This window comes from Choloepus didactylus, chromosome X (assembly GCF_015220235.1).
Source record: "Choloepus didactylus isolate mChoDid1 chromosome X, mChoDid1.pri, whole genome shotgun sequence".
Lineage (NCBI taxonomy): Eukaryota > Metazoa > Chordata > Mammalia > Pilosa > Megalonychidae > Choloepus > Choloepus didactylus.
In genome coordinates this window covers 85,760,529-85,782,713 of record NC_051334.1, presented here as the reverse complement: position 1 = coordinate 85,782,713, position 22,185 = coordinate 85,760,529, and the positions used below count along the sequence as shown (strand labels likewise).

General features: G+C 36.2%; 1 protein-coding gene across 2 annotated transcripts in view; it reads left to right on the top strand.

The window, feature by feature from the left end:
• MAGT1 (magnesium transporter 1) overlaps nt 1–21,709 on the top strand; it is a 77,703-nt gene extending 55,994 nt beyond the window's left edge. For both annotated transcript variants that reach the window (XM_037821714.1, XM_037821713.1), the window contains exons 8-10: nt 12,616–12,690; nt 14,916–15,006; nt 19,680–21,709. In XM_037821714.1, coding sequence (XP_037677642.1) covers nt 12,616–12,690; nt 14,916–15,006; nt 19,680–19,695 — 182 coding nt within the window. In that variant the 3' untranslated portion in view covers nt 19,696–21,709. The remainder of the gene's footprint in view (nt 1–12,615; nt 12,691–14,915; nt 15,007–19,679) is intronic.
• The last annotated feature ends 476 nt before the right edge of the window (nt 21,710–22,185 follow it).

Below are 22,185 nucleotides of genomic sequence, written 5' to 3'. Positions count from 1 at the left end.
TAAAAGAACCCTATCAAGTTCAGCAAATGCCAAGAGGCCAAAAACAACAGAAAATTATAAAGCATATGAAAAAACCAGACGATATGGATAACCCAAGCCCAAGCACCCAAATCAAAAGATCAGAAGAGACACAGCACCTAGAGCAGCTACTCAAAGAACTAAAGATGAACAATGAGACCATAGTACGGGAGACAAAGGAAATCAAGAAGACGCTAGAAGAGCATAAAGAAGACATTGCAAGACTAAATAAAAAAATGGATGATCTTATGGAAATTAAAGAAACTGTTGACCAAATTAAAAAGATTCTAGACACTCATAGTACAAGACTAGAGGAAGTTCAACAACGAATCAGTGACCTGGAAGATGACAGAATGGAAAATGAAAGCATAAAAGAAAGAATGGGGAAAAAAATTGAAAAAATCGAAATGGACCTCAGGGATATGATAGATAATATGAAATGTCCAAATATAAGACTCATTGGTGTCCCAGAAGGGGAAGAAAAGGGTAAAGGTCTAGGAAGAGTATTCAAAGAAATTGTTGGGGAAAACTTCCCAAATCTTCTAAACAACATAAATACACAAATCATAAATGCTCAGGGAACTCCAAATAGAATAAATCCAAATAAACCCACTCCGAGACATATTCTGATCACACTGTCAAACACGGAAGAGAAGGAGCAAGTTCTGAAAGCAGCAAGAGAAAAGCAATTCACCACATACAAAGGAAACAGCATAAGACTAAGTAGTGACTACTCAGCAGCCACCATGGAGGCGAGAAGGCAGTGGCACGATATATTTAAAATTCTGAGTGAGAAAAATTTCCAGCCAAGAATACTTTATCCAGCAAAGCTCTCCTTCAAATTTGAGGGAGAGATTAAATTTTTCACACACAAACAAATGCTGAGAGAATTTGCTAACAAGAGACCTGCCCTACTGGAGATACTAAAGGGAGCCCTACAGACAGAGAAAAAAAGAAAGGACAGAGAGACTTGGAGAAAGGTTCAGTACTAAAGAGATTCGGTATGGGTACAATAAAGGATATTAATAGACAGAGGGGGAAAATATGACAAACATAAACCAAAGGATAAGATGGCTGATTCAAGAAATGCCTTCACGGTTATAACGTTGAATGTAAATGGATTAAACTCCCCAATTAAAAGATATAGATTTGCAGAACGGATCAAAAAAAATGAACCATCAATATGTTGCATTCAGGAGACTCATCTTAGACACAGGGACACAAAGAAACTGAAAGTGAAAGGATGGAAAAAATATTTCATGCAAGCTACAGCCAAAAGAAAGCAGGTGTAGCAATATTAATCTCAGATAAAATAGACTTCAAATGCAGGGATGTTTTGAGAGACAAACAAGGCCACTACATACTAATAAAAGGGGCAATTCAGCAAGAAGAAATAACAATCGTAAATGTCTATGCACCCAATCAAGGTGCCACAAAATACATGAGAGAAACACTGGCAAAACTAAAGGAAGCAATTGATGTTTCCACAATAATTGTGGGAGACTTCAACACATCACTCTCTCCTACAGATAGATCAACCAGACAGAAGACCAATGAGGAAATTGAAAACCTAAACAATCTGATAAATGAATTAGATTTAACAGACATATACAGGACATTACATCCCAAATCACCAGGATACACATACTTTTCTAGTGCTTATGGAACTTTCTCCAGAATAGATCATATGCTGGGACATAAAACAAGCCTCAATAAATTTAAAAAGATTGAAATTATTCAAAGCACATTCTCTGACCACAGTGGAATACAATTAGAAGTCAATAACCATCAGAGACTTAGAAAATTCACAAATACCTGGAGGTTAAACAACACACTCCTAAACAATCAGTGGGTTAAAGAAGAAATAGCAAGAGAAATTGCTAAATATATAGAGACGAATGAAAATGACAACACAACATACCAAAACCTATGGGATGCAGCAAAAGCAGTGCTAAGGGGGAAATTTATAGCACTAAACGCATATATTAAAAAGGAAGAAAGAGCCAAAATCAAAGAACTAATGGATCAACTGAAGAAGCTAGAAAACGAACAGCAAACCAATCCTAAACCAAGTAGAAGAAAAGAAATAACAAGGATTAAAGCAGAAATAAATGACATAGAGAACAAAAAAACAATAGAGAGGATAAATATCACCAAAAGTTGGTTCTTTGAGAAGATCAACAAGATTGACAAGCCCCTAGCTAGGCTGACAAAATCAAAAAGAGAGAAGACCCATATAAACAAAATAATGAATGAAAAAGGTGACATAACTGCAGATCCTGAAGAAATTAAAAAAATTATAAGAGGATATTATGAACAACTGTATGGCAACAAACTGGATAATGTAGAAGAAATGGACAATTTCCTGGAAACATATGAACAACCTAGACTGACCAGAGAAGAAATAGAAGACCTCAACCAACCAATCACAAGCAAACAGATCCAATCAGTCATCAAAAATCTTCCCACAAATAAATGCCCAGGGCCAGATGGCTTCACAGGGGAATTCTACCAAACTTTCCAGAAAGAACTGACACCAGTCTTACTCAAACTCTTTCAAAACATTGAAAAAAATGGAACACTACCTAACTCATTTTATGAAGCTAACATCAATCTAATACCAAAACCAGGCAAAGATGCTACAAAAAAGGAAAACTACCGGCCAATCTCCCTAATGAATATAGATGCAAAAATCCTCAACAAAATACTTGCAAATCGAATCCAAAGACACATTAAAAAAATCATACACCATGACCAAGTGGGGTTCATTCCAGGCATGCAAGGATGGTTCAACATAAGAAAAACAATCAATGTATTACAACACATTAAAAACTCGAAAGGGAAAAATCAATTGATCATCTCAATAGATGCTGAAAAAGCATTTGACAAAATCCAACATCCCTTTTTGATAAAAACACTTCAAAAGGTAGGAATTGAAGGAAACTTCCTCAACATGATAAAGAGCATATATGAAAAACCCACAGCCAGCATAGTACTCAATGGTGAGAGACTGAAAGCCTTCCCTCTAAGATCAGGAACAAGACAAGGATGCCCGCTGTCACCACTGTTATTCAACATTGTGCTGGAAGTGCTAGCCAGGGCAATCCGGCAAGACAAAGAAATGAAAGGCATCCAAATTGGAAAAGAAGAAGTAAAACTGTCATTGTTTGCAGATGATATGATCTTATATCTAGAAAACCCTGAGAAATCGACGATACATCTACTAGAGCTAATAAACAAATTTAGCAAAGTAGCGGGATACAAGATTAATGCACATAAGTCAGTAATGTTTCTATATGCTAGAAACGAACAAACTGAAGAGACACTCAAGAAAAAGATACCATTTTCAATAGCAACTAAAAAAATCAAGTACTTAGGAATAAACTTAACCAAAGATGTAAAAGACCTATACAAAGAAAACTACATAACTCTACTAAAAGAAATAGAAGGGGACCTTAAAAGATGGAAAAATATTCCATGTTCATGGATAGGAAGGCTAAATGTCATTAAGATGTCAATTCTACCCAAACTCATCTACAGATTCAATGCAATCCCAATCAAAATTCCAACAACCTACTTTGCAGACTTGGAAAAGCTAGTTATCAAATTTATTTGGAAAGGGAAGATGCCTTGAATTGCTAAAGACACCCTAAAAAAGAAAAACGAAGTGGGAGGACTTACACTCCCTGACTTTGAAGCTTATTACAAAGCCACAGTTGCCAAAACAGCATGGTACTGGCACAAAGACAGACATATAGATCAATGGAGTCGAATTGAGAATTCAGAGATAGACCCTCAGATCTATGGCCGACTGATCTTTGATAAGGCCCCCAAAGTCACTGAACTGAGCCATAATGGTCTTTTCAACAAATGGGGCTGGGAGAGTTGGATATCCATATCCAAAAGAATGAAAGAGGACCCCTACCTCACCCCCTACACAAAAATTAACTCAAAATGGACCAAAGATCTCAATATAAAAGAAAGTACCATAAAACTCCTAGAAGATAATGTAGGAAAACATATTCAAGACCTTGTATTAGGCGGCCACTTCCTAGACTTTACACCAAAAGCACAAGCAACAAAAGAGAAAATAGATAAATGGGAACTCCTCAAGCTTAGAAGTTTCTGCACCTCAAAGGAATTTCTCAAAAAGGTAAAGAGGCAGCCAACTCAATGGGAAAAAATTTTTGGAAACCATGTATCTGACAAAAGACTGGTATCTTGCATATACAAAGAAATCCTACAACTCAATGACAATAGTACAGACAGCCCAATTATAAAATGGGCAAAAGATATGAAAAGACAGTTCTCTGAAGAGGAAATACAAATGGCCAAGAAACACATGAAAAAATGTTCAGCTTCACTAGCTATTAGAGAGATGCAAATTAAGACCACAATGAGATACCATCTAACACCGGTTAGAATGGCTGCCATTAAACAAACAGGAAACTACAAATGCTGGAGGGGATGTGGAGAAATTGGAACTCTTATTCTTTGTTGGTGGGACTGTATAATGGTTCAGCCACTCTGGAAGTCAGTCTGGCAGTTCCTTAGAAAACTAGATATAGAGTTACCATTCGATCCAGCAATTGCACTTCTCGGTATATACCCGGAAGATCGGAAAGCAGTGACACGAACAGATATCTGCACGCCAATGTTCATAGCAGCATTATTCACAATTGCCAAGAGATGGAAACAACCCAAATGTCCTTCAACAGATGAGTGGATAAATAAAATGTGGTATATACACACGATGGAATACTACGCGGCAGTAAGAAGGAACGATCTCGTGAAACATATGACAACATGGATGAACCTTGAAGACATAATGCTGAGCGAAATAAGCCAGGCACAAAAAGAGAAATATTATATGCTACCACTAATGTGAACTTTGAAAAATGTAAAACAAATGGTTTATAATGTAGAATGTAGGGGAACTAGCAAGAGAGAGCAATTAAGGAAGGGGGAACAATAATCCAAGAAGAACAGATAAGCTATTTAACCTTCTGGGGATGCCCAGGAATGACTATGGTCTGTTAATTTCTGATGGATATAGTAGGAGCAAGTTCACAGAAATGTTGCTATATTAGGTAACTTTCTTGGGGTAAAGTAGGAACATGTTGGAAGTTAAGCAGTTATCTTAGGTTAGTTGTCTTTTTCTTACTCCCTTGTTATGGTCTCTTTGAAATGTTCTTTTATTGTATGTTTGTTTTCTTTTTAACTTTTTTTTCATACAGTTGATTTAATAAAGAAGGGAAAGTTAAAAAAAAAAAAAAAGAAGAAAAACAAGGAAAAAAAAAAAGATGTAGTTCCCCCTTGAGGAGCCTGTGGAGAATGCAGGGGTATTCGCCTACCCCACCTTCATGTTTGCTAACATGACCACAGACATAGGGGACTGGTGGTTTGATGGGTTGAGCCCTCTACCACAGGTTTTACCCTTGGGAAGACGGTTGCTGCAAAGGAGAGGCTAGGCCTCCCTATGGTTGTGCCTAAGAGCCTCCTCCCGAATGCCTCTTTGTTGCTCAGATGTGGCCCTGTCTCTCTAGCTAAGCCAACTTGAAAGGTGAAATCACTGCCCTCCCCCCTACGTGGGATCAGACACCCAGGGGAGTGAATCTCCCTGGCAACGTGGAATATGACTCCCGGGGAGGAATGTAGACCTGGCATCGTGGGACGGAGAACATCTTCTTGACCAAAAGGGGGATGTGAAAGGAAATGAAATAAGCTTCAGTGGCAGAGAGATTCCAAAAGGAGCCGAGAGGTCACTCTGGTGGGCACTCTTACGTACACTTTAGACAACCCTTTTTAGGTTCTAAAGAATTGGGGTAGCTGGTGGTGGATACCTGAAACTATCAAACTACAACCCAGAACCCATGAATCTCGAAGACAGTTGTATAAAAATGTAGCTTATGAGGGGTGACAATGGGATTGGGAAAGCCATAAGGACCACACTCCACTTTGTCTAGTTTATGGATGGATGAGTAGAAAAATAGGGGAAGGAAACAAACAGACAAAGGTACCCAGTGTTCTTTTTTACTTCAATTGCTCTTTTTCACTCTAATTATTATTCTTGTTATTTTTGTGTGTGTGCTAATGAAGGTGTCAGGGATTGATTTGGGTGATGAATGTACCACTATGTAATGGTACTGTAAACAATCGAAAGTACGATTTGTTTTGTATGACTGCGTGGTATGTGAATATATCTCAATAAAATGAAGATTAAAAAAAAGAAAACGGAAAGTTAAAAAAAAAAAAAAAGAAAAACAAGGAAAAAAAAAACATGTAGTGCCCCCTTTAGGAGCCTGTGGAGAATGCAGGGGTATTCGCCTACCCCACCTCCATGGTTGCTAACATGACCACAGACATAGGGGACTGGTGGTTTGATGGGTTGAGCCCTCTACCACAGGTTTTACCCTTGGGAAGACGGTTGCTGCAAAGGAGAGGCTAGGCCTCCCTATGGTTGTGCCTAAGAGCCTCCTCCCGAATGCCTCTTTGTTGCTCAGATGTGGCCCTGTCTCTCTAGCTAAGCCAACTTGAAAGGTGAAATCACTGCCCTCCCCCCTACGTGGGATCAGACACCCAGGGGAGTGAATCTCCCTGGCAACGTGGAATATGACTCCCGGGGAGGAATGTAGACCTGGCATCGTGGGACGGAGAACATCTTCTTGACCAAAAGGGGGATGTGAAAGGAAATGAAATAAGCTTCAGTGGCAGAGAGATTCCAAAAGGAGCCGAGAGGTCACTCTGGTGGGCACTCTTACGTACACTTTAGACAACCCTTTTTAGGTTCTAAAGAATTGGGGTAGCTGGTGGTGGATACCTGAAACTATCAAACTACAACCCAGAACCCATGAATCTCGAAGACAGTTGTATAAAAATGTAGCTTATGAGGGGTGACAATGGGATTGGGAAAGCCATAAGGACCACACTCCACTTTGTCTAGTTTATGGATGGATGAGTAGAAAAATAGGGGAAGGAAACAAACAGACAAAGGTACCCAGTGTTCTTTTTTACTTCAATTGCTCTTTTTCACTCTAATTATTATTCTTGTTATTTTTGTGTGTGTGCTAATGAAGGTGTCAGGGATTGATTTGGGTGATGAATGTACCACTATGTAATGGTACTGTAAACAATCGAAAGTACGATTTGTTTCGTATGACTGCGTGGTATGTGAATATATCTCAATAAAATGAAGATTAAAAAAAAGAAAACGGAAAGTTAAAAAAAAAAAAAAAGAAAAACAAGGAAAAAAAAAAACATGTAGTGCCCCCTTTAGGAGCCTGTGGAGAATGCAGGGGTATTCGCCTACCCCACCTCCATGGTTGCTAACATGACCACAGACATAGGGGACTGGTGGTTTGATGGGTTGAGCCCTCTACCACAGGTTTTACCCTTGGGAAGACGGTTGCTGCAAAGGAGAGGCTAGGCCTCCCTATGGTTGTGCCTAAGAGCCTCCTCCCGAATGCCTCTTTGTTGCTCAGATGTGGCCCTGTCTCTCTAGCTAAGCCAACTTGAAAGGTGAAATCACTGCCCTCCCCCCTACGTGGGATCAGACACCCAGGGGAGTGAATCTCCCTGGCAACGTGGAATATGACTCCCGGGGAGGAATGTAGACCTGGCATCGTGGGACGGAGAACATCTTCTTGACCAAAAGGGGGATGTGAAAGGAAATGAAATAAGCTTCAGTGGCAGAGAGATTCCAAAAGGAGCCGAGAGGTCACTCTGGTGGGCACTCTTACGTACACTTTAGACAACCCTTTTTAGGTTCTAAAGAATTGGGGTAGCTGGTGGTGGATACCTGAAACTATCAAACTACAACCCAGAACCCATGAATCTCGAAGACAGTTGTATAAAAATGTAGCTTATGAGGGGTGACAATGGGATTGGGAAAGCCATAAGGACCACACTCCACTTTGTCTAGTTTATGGATGGATGAGTAGAAAAATAGGGGAAGGAAACAAACAGACAAAGGTACCCAGTGTTCTTTTTTACTTCAATTGCTCTTTTTTCACTCTAATTATTATTCTTGTTATTTTTGTGTGTGTGCTAATGAAGGTGTCAGGGATTGATTTGGGTGATGAATGTACCACTATGTAATGGTACTGTAAACAATCGAAAGTACGATTTGTTTCGTATGACTGCGTGGTATGTGAATATATCTCAATAAAATGAAGATTAAAAAAAAAAAACGGAAAGTTAAAAAAAAAAAAAAAAGAAAAACAAGGAAAAAAAAAACATGTAGTGCCCCCTTTAGGAGCCTGTGGAGAATGCAGGGGTATTCGCCTACCCCACCTCCATGGTTGCTAACATGACCACAGACATAGGGGACTGGTGGTTTGATGGGTTGAGCCCTCTACCACAGGTTTTACCCTTGGGAAGACGGTTGCTGCAAAGGAGAGGCTAGGCCTCCCTATGGTTGTGCCTAAGAGCCTCCTCCCGAATGCCTCTTTGTTGCTCAGATGTGGCCCTGTCTCTCTAGCTAAGCCAACTTGAAAGGTGAAATCACTGCCCTCCCCCCTACGTGGGATCAGACACCCAGGGGAGTGAATCTCCCTGGCAACGTGGAATATGACTCCCGGGGAGGAATGTAGACCTGGCATCGTGGGACGGAGAACATCTTGACCAAAAGGGGGATGTGAAAGGAAATGAAATAAGCTTCAGTGGCAGAGAGATTCCAAAAGGAGCCGAGAGGTCACTCTGGTGGGCACTCTTATGCACACTTTAGACAACCCTTTTTAGGTTCCAAAGAATTGGGGTAGCTGGTGGTGGATACCTGAAACTATCAAACTACAACCCAGAACCCATGAATCTCAAAGACAGTTGTATAAAAATGTAGCTTATGAGGGGTGACAATGGGATTGGGAAAGCCATAAGGACCACACTCCCCTTTGTCTAGTTTATGGATGGATGAGTAGAAAAATAGGGGAAGGAAACAAACAGACAAAGGTACCCAGTGTTCTTTTTTACTTCAATTGCTCTTTTTCACTCTAATTATTATTCTTGTTATTTTTGTGTGTGTGCTAATGAAGGTGTCAGGGATTGATTTAGGTGATGAATGTACAACTATGTAATGGTACTGTAAACAATCGAAAGTACGATTTGTTTCGTATGACTGCGTGGTATGTGAATATATCTCAATAAAATGAAGATAAAAAAAAAAAAAAAAAGAACATGGCTTTCTCATGCTTTGTATCAGCCAGTACTGGAGAAATTTTGAATAGCTTATGTATAAACTTATCTTTAGTTTTATATTATGTTGAATCTGCTTCTTTTGGGTTGCGGACTGTCTGGCTATGATTGGTCTCTCCAGTCTAGGCTGGCAGTATGCTTATCTTTTGCAAATCCCTTTCCCACCCAGGTTCCCCCTTTTTGGTGAGGTTTCTGTGAGGTCTGTTAGGTGTGCATCCTGCAGCTTATTGGATTAAAATGTACCCTCCTTGGTGTGGTCTCTTTTGGGGGCAGATTGGGAGAAAGAGACACCAATAATGCACTGTTTTGATACTGAAAATTGACAAATTTCTTTTTGAAATAAACAACCAGTCCCTCTAATCCTAAAAAAAAAAAAAGGAAATGGCGTTTATGAGGCACGTAATAGATTCAAACCAGTACAGTAGGTAAAATGGAAAAATTTAAATCATTTTTATGTTACTACAATAAAATTAAACAAAATTTGTAAGTTAGTTGTACAGAAAAATTTTCCCCATAATCTAAAACCCTAACATAAAAAAACTATGTTTATTTTTGAATATTCTCTTGCATTCTTTGCCCATATATATGTTTGGGTATGTGTGTGTGGGGGGGTTCCTTTTGGTTTTTTTTTGCTGTAGACATACTTTGCCTGCTGTTTGTATCTTAATGTATAAAAGTGTTTTCTATATTGTTGTATAGCCTTCATAGTTACAAAAGTATATGAGAGTTACAGAGAAACTAGAATATATAAACCAGGAATAGAAAAAATACTCTTTTTAATGTTTTTATAATGAAATTAATAAATACAAAAAAAGAAGAAATGAAAAAAATCAAAATAAATAATAAATACTGCTGTTTGTACCTTAATGTATCTTAATGTATAAAAGTGTTTTTTATATTGTTGTATGGCCTTCATAGTTAGAAAACTACATGAGAGTTACAGAGAAACTAGAATATGCAAACCAGGAAAAGAAAAAATACTCATTTTAATGTTTTTATAATAGATATATCATAATTCAATTATTCTCATACTGTTTGAAATTTCAGATGTTTTCTGGGCGGTTAAAGCAATTTGTCATATTTCTAAATTTCCAGAAGTAAGATTTGAAACACAGGGTATGATTTTGTCTGTTGCTCTTGTTGGAAAGTCCAAATTGTTTTCCAAAAGGGTTTTGCTGTCAGAAATATATAAGTTCATTGGTATCCTCAGCAGTCCTACCATTAGTATGTGTTCCCTTTATTTAAAACTATTAATTTTATATGCAAAGAAATGTACCTTGTTGTTTAAATCTACTTTGGACAATAGTAATTAAATAATTTTAAACATTTTTCCACAATTTTGTAATCATGGTTCATTTTATGCAAATGTCTTTGCCTTTGTCCTATATAATTTACTTTAATTCTATTAGCTCTTTTAATAGCATAATTCTTGTGTATTATGGAATACCACCTCCTCTGTTTTCTTTTCATTTCTCCCAAAGTAACATTTAATGGGATAATGTATTTATTATTATTTATTTTGATTTTTTCTTTTCTTTTTTTTGTATTTATTAATTTTGTTTGTCTCTTCCACTAGAGTGTAAACTTGTCCATAAAACTGTCTATATTCTCTTAAACTTTGTAACTACAACAACTAGTAGTGACTGGCATACAGTAGGCACTGTTAGTAAATGTTTAATTAATCAATAAATGAAATGAAACAATATACATGGAAGTGTATCATAGTTCTTTACAGCTGAGAACCTGTAGTACAGAAAGACCTTGCTGGTATACAGTGAGATGGAAAGCTCTTTCAAAGCAAAAGCATATAGACCATGATACGAAGAAAGTTCCAAACACAGAATTCTGAACCATTAATCAGAGAGCACTCTAAAACCAAAGCCTATAGAAATGATCAGTCTTTTCACATACCTGGATATAAAGAACCTCAGTAAGCAAAAACAGAAAAAGAAAAGAAAAAACCCACATCAATTGCTGGAGAAGAAGGCTTGGCTGAGCAAATAAAAACATAATGAATGGGTGTCATCCCTAACAAGGGGCTATTGAAGAGAGTGCAAGATGGTAATGAAGGGATGAATGGACAAATTATAGAGCCAATTATAAATTCAAGCCTCATCCGAACACCTATTTTTCCCTTTCTGCTTAGTTGTACCCACATGTGGTAGCATACAATATGCATGTGTGTATGCATAATTAATTTGGCAATTTTTAACTGATATTAGTATTCACCAAACTGCAGGGTGAATCTTTCTTTTCTACTAGAACTCATTCTGTTTGTTTTAAATTTCAGCTTTGCTTATTTTAGCATTCAACCATGCCATGTGTTACCTATTTGCATGAGTAGTTCTATTTTGTATTTATGGAATTCCTTTTATTAAGCTGAATAAAAGTGATCATAGCATGTGGGATTTTCTTTTTTTGTTTGTTTAGAGTAGGACAAAATCAGGTAGCTTAATAGCTTAATAGTAATTAGTGCTTTAAAAGTTAATTATTGAAATTATGGAGAAATTGTTTAGAAGTTGTTTTTTCAAATAAAAATTAGTTTCTATGAAATAAGCTTCAGTGGCAGAGAGATTCCAAAACGAGCCGAGAGATCACTCTGGTGGGCACTCTTACGCACACTTTAGACAACCTTTTTTAGGTTCTAAAGAATTGGGGTAGCTGGTGGTGGATACCTGAAACTATTAAACTACAACCCAGAACCCATGAATCTCGAAGACAGTTGTATAAAAATGTAGCTTATGAGGGGTGACAGTGGGATTGGGAATGCCATAAGGACCAAACTCCACTTTGTCTAGTTTATGGATGGATGTGTAGAAAAGTAGGGGAAGCAAACAAACAGACAAAGGTACCCAGTGTTCTTTTTTACTTCAATTGCTCTTTTTCACTCTAATTATTATTCTTGTTATTTTTGTGTGTGTGCTAATGAAGGTGTCAGGGATTGATTTAGGTGATGAATGTACAACTATGTAATGGTACTGTAAACAATCGAAAGTACAATTTGTTTTGTATGACTGCGTGGTATGTGAATATATCTCAATAAAATGATGATTAAAAAAAAATTAGTTTCTAGTCTTTAATTGGGGTACATTTCAAATATTTCTTTTTGGAAGGTGGTTGAACTATTCAGAATAGCTATTTAATATTTTAAACTATGTATGGTATAGGGATGACTGTTGAAAAATGTACAGGTAGGTTATCAAATACAATTTTATTATATCTTTGTACTAAATTTTTATACTGTATGGGCACAAAGATTACTTATTTTGGTTACTTTATTTTTTTTGTAATTAAGAATTGAAGGTTTATATACTTACTCATTTTAATTTTCTTCATGAGAGACTAGGGATATTAAGTTGTTATTGCTTTTATGCCTTTGTGAATTTCTTCTTAACCAATTTTTCTAAGATGGTGGGGTGACCTTAGGGATGGTACTTTTATGCGAAGCTGCTACCTCTGACATGGATATTGGAAAGCGAAAGAGTAAGTTACATCCTTTGCCAAAATGTAACAATTCTGCCTTTAATAGAGAAAAAGAATTTTCTTTGAATCATTTTCCCCCTTAGTTATAGTATAAGGATGTTATTTTACTTATTTACTATTATAAAAGTAATATAGGCTCGTTATAGAAAATGTGGAAGAAACAGGAGTATAAAACATTGGGATTGGGGGAAGATTCATCCATTATTCCACCACTATAAAACTAATAATTTTAGCATCATATATTTCCTTCTATTTTTCAAACATGTTTAAAACTGTATGCATAAAATTTTCAATCTAAAACTCCTTTTTAAACCGGACTATTTTCCTAAGTTAATAAATATTTTCTAATGCATATATTTTTAATTGTACTCTAATTTTACCATAATTTTCTTAACCATTATGAATACTGCTATAGTGACTATCATGGTACATTAAGCTTCATCCTCATTTCATATTATTTCTTTAAAATAGATTCCTACAAGTAGAATAACTGTGTGGTCCTGTGTATGAGTGTTTTCAATTCTCTTGATTTTTAAAAAATAGTGATAACCACATTCTCCAAAAGTTATAGCAATCTAGAGTCCTACTGATGGTATTTAAGAATTCTTGTTTCATTGTAACTTAATCAGCATTAGATAATTGTGTGTGTGTCTACTAAATAGATAAGGGAAAAATATTATATTATTTTGTAGTTCTTAGATTATTAGGTTGAATTTTTTCCTAACTATTTATTAACCATTCAAGTTTTCTTTTCTGTAAATTGTCTTCTGGCCATTTATCTGTTAGAATCTTAGTCTTTTTCCTCTTGTTTTGCATGAACCTATAAATGTCATCAAAATTAATCTACCTAAATAAAATCTAATATTTACTTTATTTTCTAGAACAAAGATGAAGACATTGGATTTCAAATTTGAGGGTTACCTGTTTTGCTGAACTGAAATGAATTTTTACTTGTTAGAAAAAAAGAACTAATGCATAAATTTTTGGTTCAGTCAGTATATATCTTTTCATTGCCTGCTTTTGTAAAAATTGACTATTTCATTATTCAAAATTGGGAAAATGCCATATAGGCACACTACTTGTGTGAATTTAAATTGATAATATTTTGTCAACATTTATTAAAAGACTTGGAAATAATCACAATTTGATCCATTTTTAAGATTTTAACCAAATGGAATAATTACAAATAATAATAACAAACATTTATTTAGCACTTATGTATCAGGAAGTACTCTAAGCACTTTTTTATATAATGTTATAAGTAAAAAGTAGGCTACAGATATATGTATATAATAATGCTGTATATGTGCATGTAAACGTATGTTATATTAGGGAAAAAACTACCTTCCACATTGAGCATGTGTTAATACTCAGAAAATATTATTTTTAACATTTATATTTTAGCCACTAATCATATTGTATGACAATTAGAAAAGGGAAAAAAATTGTTCCCTAAGTATAACAAAACTAAAAATTGTTTTTAGTGTCAGCTGCTAAGTGTTTCCCTAGAGCTTCCATTGCTGTAACATACATGCTTCCCCACATCCCTGCCTCTGTGATTCTTAGCCAGTCTTAGTCCAGGAACTCAAAGAGCCTTGAGTCATGGGAATACATGCTTGAACATTGTGGATTCAGTATCTGGGGTTAAGGGTAACTGCTATGCTGAATCAGAGCATCTGGGAATAGCAGAGAGAGCCATGAATTTAGAATCAGACTTTTTCCTCATTCAAATGAGGAATCCATGTTTAATGAGTTCCTCATACAAAGCAGTATAGTTACCTGTGCATGAATAAAGTACTTTCAAAGGAGGCTGTCACAATGATTTTATCAGATGTCTCTAAGTCAGTATTTATCAATAATATAATAAGGCCACTTTTAAAGATTTCAAAAAGGTTTATTAAATTAATGAGAATTTAGTGATTTTCTTGTCAATAGTAAAATGTTTCTGACACTAAATTCTTGAGTGTGGTAGGTTTAAAGGATTTCATGTAATTGCGATTCAGAAGTACATAAACAGAACCAACATTATATTGTAATGGAACAAATTAAAGGCAAAGGCAGGCTTCTGAAGATTAAACAATGGGGAAGAAAATCATTGCAAAGTTGAAATTTATCAATAAATCAAAGCACTTGTTTTTACTCTAGGAAGTATAGACTAAGCTTTGTGCCCTGATTATTTAGTATGCGTAACATGCTCATTTTACTCTACTTTTGTTTTTCTGCAGTAATGTGTGTGGCTGGTATTGGACTTGTTGTATTATTCTTCAGTTGGATGCTCTCTATTTTCAGATCTAAATATCATGGATATCCATATAGGTATGATTCTTATTTTTTATTTTTATAATGATTACCTAAACTTGCAATGATCAGAATTGGTGTTGCTTTATTATATTTTCTTATACTGTATTCTTTTTTGCTCTGCTCTGTTCTAGCTTCTAGAGCAAAGGGATATGCTTTAATTTAGATATGTTGCACATAAAAATTAAGATAATGATGGTACATATGACTTCTCAGGAACACTCTCAGGGTTATTCTGACATCACCTAATTTAACCTAGAAATTTATAACAACACATAATGGTCATTACATTTTTTTTTTTTCATTTTTATTGAGATTGTTCAGATACCATACAATTATCCAAAGATCCAAAGTGTACAATCACTTGCCCCTGGGTACCCTCATACAGCTGTGCATCCATCACACTTAATTTTTGTTCAATTTTTAGAAACTTTTCATTACTCCAGACAAGAAATAAAGTGAAAGATGAAAAAAAAAAAAAAAGAAAACAAAAGGAAACTAATCCTCCCCTATCCCTAACCAACCCCCCTCAATTGTTGACTCGTAGTACTGATATAGTACATTTTTTACTGTTTATGAAAAAATGTTGAAATACTACTAACTGTAGTATATAGTTTGTAATAGGTATATAGTTCTTCCCTATATGCCCCTCTATTATTAACTTCTAATTGTGTTGTCATACATTTGTTCTGGTTCATGGAAGCGATTTCTAGTATTTGTACAGTTGATCATGGACATTGCCCACCATAGGATTCAGTTTTATACATTCCCATCTTTTGACCTCCAACTTTCCTTCTGGTAACATATATGACTCTGAGCTTCCCCTTTCCACCTCATTCACACACCAATCGGCGCTGTTAGTTATTCTCACATCTTGCTACCAACACCCCTATTCATTTCCAAACATTTAAGTTCATCCTAATTGAACATTCTGCTCATACTAAGCAACCACTCCCCATTCCTAAGCCTCGTCCTATATCTTGGTACCTTATATTTCATGTCTATGAGTTTACATATTATAATTAGTTCCTATCAGTGAGACCCTGCAATAATTGTCCTAATGTGTCTGGCTTATGTCACTCAGTATATTGCCCTCGAGGTTTTGTCATCAACCCATTTTTTTTAATATGGTTTTGTTCACTCACCATACATTCCATCCCAAGTAAATAATCGATGGTTTTCTGCATGGTCATACATTTATGTGTTCACCAGCTTCACCATTATCTATATAAGAGCATCTACATTTCTTCCACAAGGCAGGAGGGAGAGTCAAAGAAGGCAGAGAGGCAAAAGAAAGAGGAAAAAAAAAGACAGCTAGGAAGCAGCAAAAGGAAAAATAACCTTAAATCAAAGTAGAATAAAGAATCAGACAATACCACCAATGTCGTGTCTAACATGCCTCCCCTATCCCCCCCCCTTATCTGCATTCACCTTGGTATATCACCTTTGTTACATTAAAGGAAGCATAATACAATGATTCTATTAGTTACAATCTCTAGTTTATGCTGATTGCATCCCTCCCCCAGTGCCTCCCCATTTTTAACACCTTGCAAGGTAGACATTTGCTTGTTCTCCCTCATAAAAGAACATATTTGTACATTTTATCACAATTGTTGAATACTCTAGATTTCACCAAGTTACACAGTCCCAGTCTTTATCTTTCCTCCTTTCTTGTGGTGTCTCACATGCTCCCCACCTTCCTCTCTCAACTGTATTCATAGTTACCTTTGTTCAGTGTACTTACATTGTTGTGCTACCATCTCCCAAAATTGTGTTCCAAACCACGCACTCCTGTCTTCTATCACCGTGTAGTGCTCCCTTTAGTATTTCCTGTAGGGCAGGTGTCTTGTTCACAAAGTCTCTCATTGTCTGTTTGTCAGAAAATATTTTGAGCTCTCCCTCATATTCGAAGGACAGCTTTGCTGGATACAGGATTCTTGGTTGGCGGTTTTTCTCTTTCAGTATCTTAAATATATCACACCACTTCCTTCTTGCCTCCATGGTTTCTGCTGAGAGATCCGCACATAGTCTTATGAAGCTTCCTTTGTATGTAATGGATCGCTTTTCTCTTGCTGCTTTCAGGATTCTCTCTTTGTCTTTGACATTTGATAATCTGATTATTAAGTGTCTTGGCGTAGGCCTATTCATATCTCTTCTGTTTGGAGTACGCTGCGCTTCTTGGATCTGTAATTTTATGTCTTTCATAAGAGATGGGAAATTTTCGTTAATTATTTCCTCTATTATTGCTTCTGCCCCCTTTCCCTTCTCTTCTCCTTCTGGGACACCAATGATACGTACATTATTGTACTTTGTTTCATCCTTGAGTTTCCGGAGACGTTGCTCATATTTTTTCATTCTTTTCTCCATCTGCTCCTTTGCGTGTAGGCTTTCAGGTGTTTTGTTCTCCAGTTCCTGAGTGTCTTCTTCTGCCTCTTGAGATCTGCTGTTGTATGTTTCCATTGTGTCTTTCATCTCTTATGTTGTGCCTTTCATTTCCATAGATTCTACTAGTTGTTTTTTTGAACTTTTGATTTCTGCTGTATACATGCCCAGTGCTTCCTTTACAGCCTCTATCTCTTTTGCAATATCTTCTCTAAACTTTCTGAACTGATTTAGCATTAGTTGTTTAAATTCCTGTATCTCAGTTGAAGTGTACGTTTGTTCCTTTGACTGGGCCATAACTTTGTTTTTCTTAGTGTAGGTTGTAATTTTCTGTTGTCTAGGCATGGTTTCCTTGGTTATCCAAATCAGGTTTTCCCAGACCAGAACAGGCTCAGGTCCCAAAGGGAAGAAATATTCAGTATCTGGTTTCCCTGTGGGTGTGTCTTAGAAAATTGCTCCACCCTTTGATGCCTCAGGTCACTGTGCTTTTCTGCCCAGCAGGTGGCGCCTGTTAGCCTATAATTCTTGACTGGTGTGAGGAGGTGTGGCCGTGTTCCCCCAGGCTCTGGGGTCTGGTTCTGAATGGAAAGGGCCCCACCCCTTTCCTCCTAGAGAAGACAGAGCTCCCAGGTGGAGGTCATTAGCATTTCAGTGGTCTCTCTGCTTGTGGTGTCTCCACCCTTCTCTGCTTCACAGCCCTGGAAACTGAAAATGACTGGGGCTTTCTCCACTGAGCCAAAAAAGAAACAGATAGTCCCCTTCAGACCCAGTCCAAGGCGACCCTCCGGCTCTCCCAGGTCGGTCGTCACCCAAAGCCTCTGTCTGTTTTTTGGGGATGCGTACCTGTAGTGAGCAGTTCACACTCGCTACTTAAAACCCCAGTTGGAGCTCAGCTGAGCTATATTCGCTTGCTGGGAGAGAGCTTCTCTCTGGCACCACGCGGCTCTGCAGCTCGGGCTATGGGGGAGGGGGTCCCACAACTTGGTTCCGCAGGTTTTACTTACAGATTTTATGCTGTGTTCTCGGGCATTCCTCCCAATTCAGGTTGGTGTATGATGAGTGGATGGTCTCGTTTGTCCCCCTGCAGTTATTCTGGATTATTTACTAGTTGTTTCTGGTTTTTTGTAGTTGTTCCAGGGCGACTACTTAGCTTCCACTCTTCTCTATGCCGCCATCTTGCCCCTTGGTCATTACATTTTACACCATGTTTTCTCTCATAGTTCCTTGTCTGCATACTATACTTCCTCTTGAGGAGGAAATAATTCTTTCTTTAAAAAAACTTCCTCTACTCCCCAAGGTTATTTAAATGGCATAAACAAAACATTTGATCAGAATATATTTTGTAGAGAGTATAAGAAAAAGTATTTAAGAAGATCTAATTACCTTGAAATGTTTTCATAAAGGTCCCTAAGACTTAGAGAGGAAATTATTCCCCTAGTTATAGGTTCTTGATTTTACCTTATTAATAGCCAGAAGAAATGTACCTGCATAAAGGGGGACATTCTTGGTTTTATAATCTGAGTGTCAGTTAATGTAATTCCTATTTTTTAATACATCACTATCCTGTTGTATCAAAGACTATGAACACTAAAGGTAAAATATATCAACTAATATTTCTGAGACTTAAATTCATTCCTCATATTATTTTTAATGTAAATTTTTAGTATATAATTTTGAATAACTTCCTAGTTGATTCATTTTATTGTGGCATTCCTAGATGCCTCTTGATCAAAGAACAACATAAATTAATCTTCTTTTTCATTTTTCTTAGTTTTAAGACAGATGCCACCTAGAACTTTGACTATTTCATCTTTAATATTCCAAATTTATGCTTTTATTCTTCCATATATATGCATTTAAAAATAATTTGTCATTTGCTCTTTAACTACTTGTTAAATCATACTTTGAAAGTTACCACTGTTATGTATATATGTTAAAGTTCACAATAAAAATGTATTAAAATTTTAAAAAACCTTAAAAAAATAATTTGTCATCTATAGAATACTAACTGGAATGTGAGTGTAATCTTGCTGGGACTCCTGTTACTTTTTGATCAGCAGGGTTGATTCAGTTGTTAATTGGTGTCTCTAGTCAGGAAATATTTTAACTTTAGGTTATGTGTATTTCCTTTTCTCCTAACACTACCTAGTCTCAGTGTTTCTCCCTTTCTGTTACTGATACTCAAGGATTATCATATGTGCACCAAAATGCTCTTTGATATGCTAAAATCAAGATATACTATACATTTTAGAAATAAAGGCTACATTTCTTTCTGAGACTAATAGATTGTTGTATATTTTTTGTTTCAGCTTTCTGATGAGTTAAAAAAGATCCCAGAGATAGACACTGGAGTAAAGGAAATTGAAAACCATATATTTGAAAAGAAGAATTCAATTTGTGTATTTTATATTACCTCTTTTTTTTTCAAGTGATTTAAATAGTTAATCATTTAACCAAAGAATATGTGTAGTGCCTTAAGCAATTTCCTGTCAAAATCATAAAGCATTTGGATAAGATTCTCCTTTTCATTACCTTCCCCCTCCCAGTGAACTTTATGGAGCATTTAATTTTGTAGAATTAAGTATATTATAAATATTTTTAAATTGCTACTTCATTTTAATTAGGACAAGGCTCAAAATGGCTTTAGTTAACTTTTGGTCATCTAATTTCATACTGTCTTAACCAAAAGAGAGGAAAGAATCCTGGACAGGTGTTCCCTCATGTCTGCTGCAGATAACTGCATCAGTAATCCATTCTTAGTTTTTCCATCTTTGCATGGATATGTATACTTTGCATGACTTCCTTTTAGGCAGAGAAATCCTGAGTGTTATATGGTTTCCTTAAAGTGGAAGACAATTTTCAGAGTATACTTCTAGCCTTTAGGGCAAAGGCTAGCCAGTCCTCTTCCTCCTAAGTCTTTCCTACAGAAATACAGTGATCTTTATGCTTATTGGTAGCTATAGACCTTAAAAAAAATCTCAATACATAATTATGATTTCTGCATGAGTGTGATGGTAACTGCCTTGTATTTGGAAAGATTTCGGATTCATTCCATCTCCCTAGTATTCTTTTATTTAAAGTGGCCCATCTCTAATAAAAATGTAGCTTAGGGCTAAATCACTGTAATTTATAAATGGCTTAAAATGTTTCTGCTGATTAGAGATTCTCACTTATTTCATTTGTTCTTAAGTGAAGCATAGCCTTACACATAGATCAGCTGAAGTTGATTCTGTATTACTGTTACAATATATTTCATTAACCGTTATGTTTAAGAAGAGGACCTAAAGTAGGGAAAGAAAATCATGAAATATTGAGTTGTTGCCTGTGTATAGAAATTAAGTGTTTCTTGAAAGCTGTTCTGTTTTGGCCATTTTAGCCTTTATTCTCTCCTTTTAAGTGGAGAAACAAAGTAAAAATTTGAAGGGGTTTTTGAATTTTGTCTTTTTCTCTTCAGTGGAGATAGCCATATGTGCTAACCAAATTTCTGTGAAGTATGTAAATTAATGGTTATCATTAGCTATAACTATAACCTCCCTCATAGTTATCAAAAGTAACCTGAAATGCCACTATTATGGAAGCAAATTGTGATTGTGACAAAAAATTTTAAATAATTTTTAGAAATATCACATTTTAAAACAAACTACTGTAACTGCCTCTTCCTATTACCATCTATTAATCCTCCCATGTGATACAGAATTTTACTGAAGGAGGTGGATATAATTGCCTCAGAAGAAATGTTTTATGTGAGTTTTTGTTTTTAGTTTTTTGTTAGTAGATTTGGTGGGTGGGAGTTATGTGGAGACACGTTTTTGTTAATTGCTCCCTCTAAATTGTGTGATTTTGGATCCCTTTTTCTGCTGTTCTTGTATTTGTCTAAGGCCAAAGTAATTTATGCTGTGATTCTTACGGTTGAGACTTGTGTAAAAATGCCCTGATTTTTACAAACTGACCAGGGGAATACGACTGCTATTTAATCTGTATAGCTCCAGATAATTTGCCATGAGCACTGAAAGAATGAAAGTTTTTCAAATTCGTTTTGTCTCCCTTACTTTTAAGAGCACATTCTTCTTCTATAAGGAGAAAAGTGGTAGTCTGGCTAAAATCTGTGGAAAGCAGATTTACTACACTTAAAATACTGTTACTTTTGTGGATATTTTGAAATTAGCTCTCATCTGAAGTGCCTTAAGTATACTCTTAATTTACTTTTCTAGTAATGGTTTAAACATCACTTGTTATGCATTTTTAAAATACTATGGAGAATGACACATTGTAGTGGCAAAAATAATGAACTCTCTGGCTATTTGCTTTTGACTGTTTCAATAAACTTTTACAATCTGAATTCCGAGTCTTTGATTAACATCAAAAGAGGGTTGAGTTTAAAACACTACACTAGGATTTTTAATCCAAAAAAACCCACTCCGAGACATATACTGATCACACTGTCAAACATAGAAGAGAAGGAGCAAGTTCTGAAAGCAGCAAGAGAAAAGCAATTCACCACATACAAAGGAAACAGCATAAGACTAAGTAGTGACTACTCAGCAGCCACCATGGAGGCGAGAAGGCAATGGCACGATATATTTAAAATTCTGAGAGAGAGGAATTTCCAGCCAAGAATACTTTATCCAGCAAAGCTCTCCTTCAAATTTGAGGGAGAGCTTAAATTTTTCACAGACAAAGAAATGCTGAGAGAATTTGCTAACAAGAGACCTGCCCTACTGGAGATACTAAAGGGAGCCCTACAGACAGAGAAACAAAGACAGGACAGAGAGACTTGGAGAAAGGTTCAGTACTAAAGAGATTCGGTATGGGTAC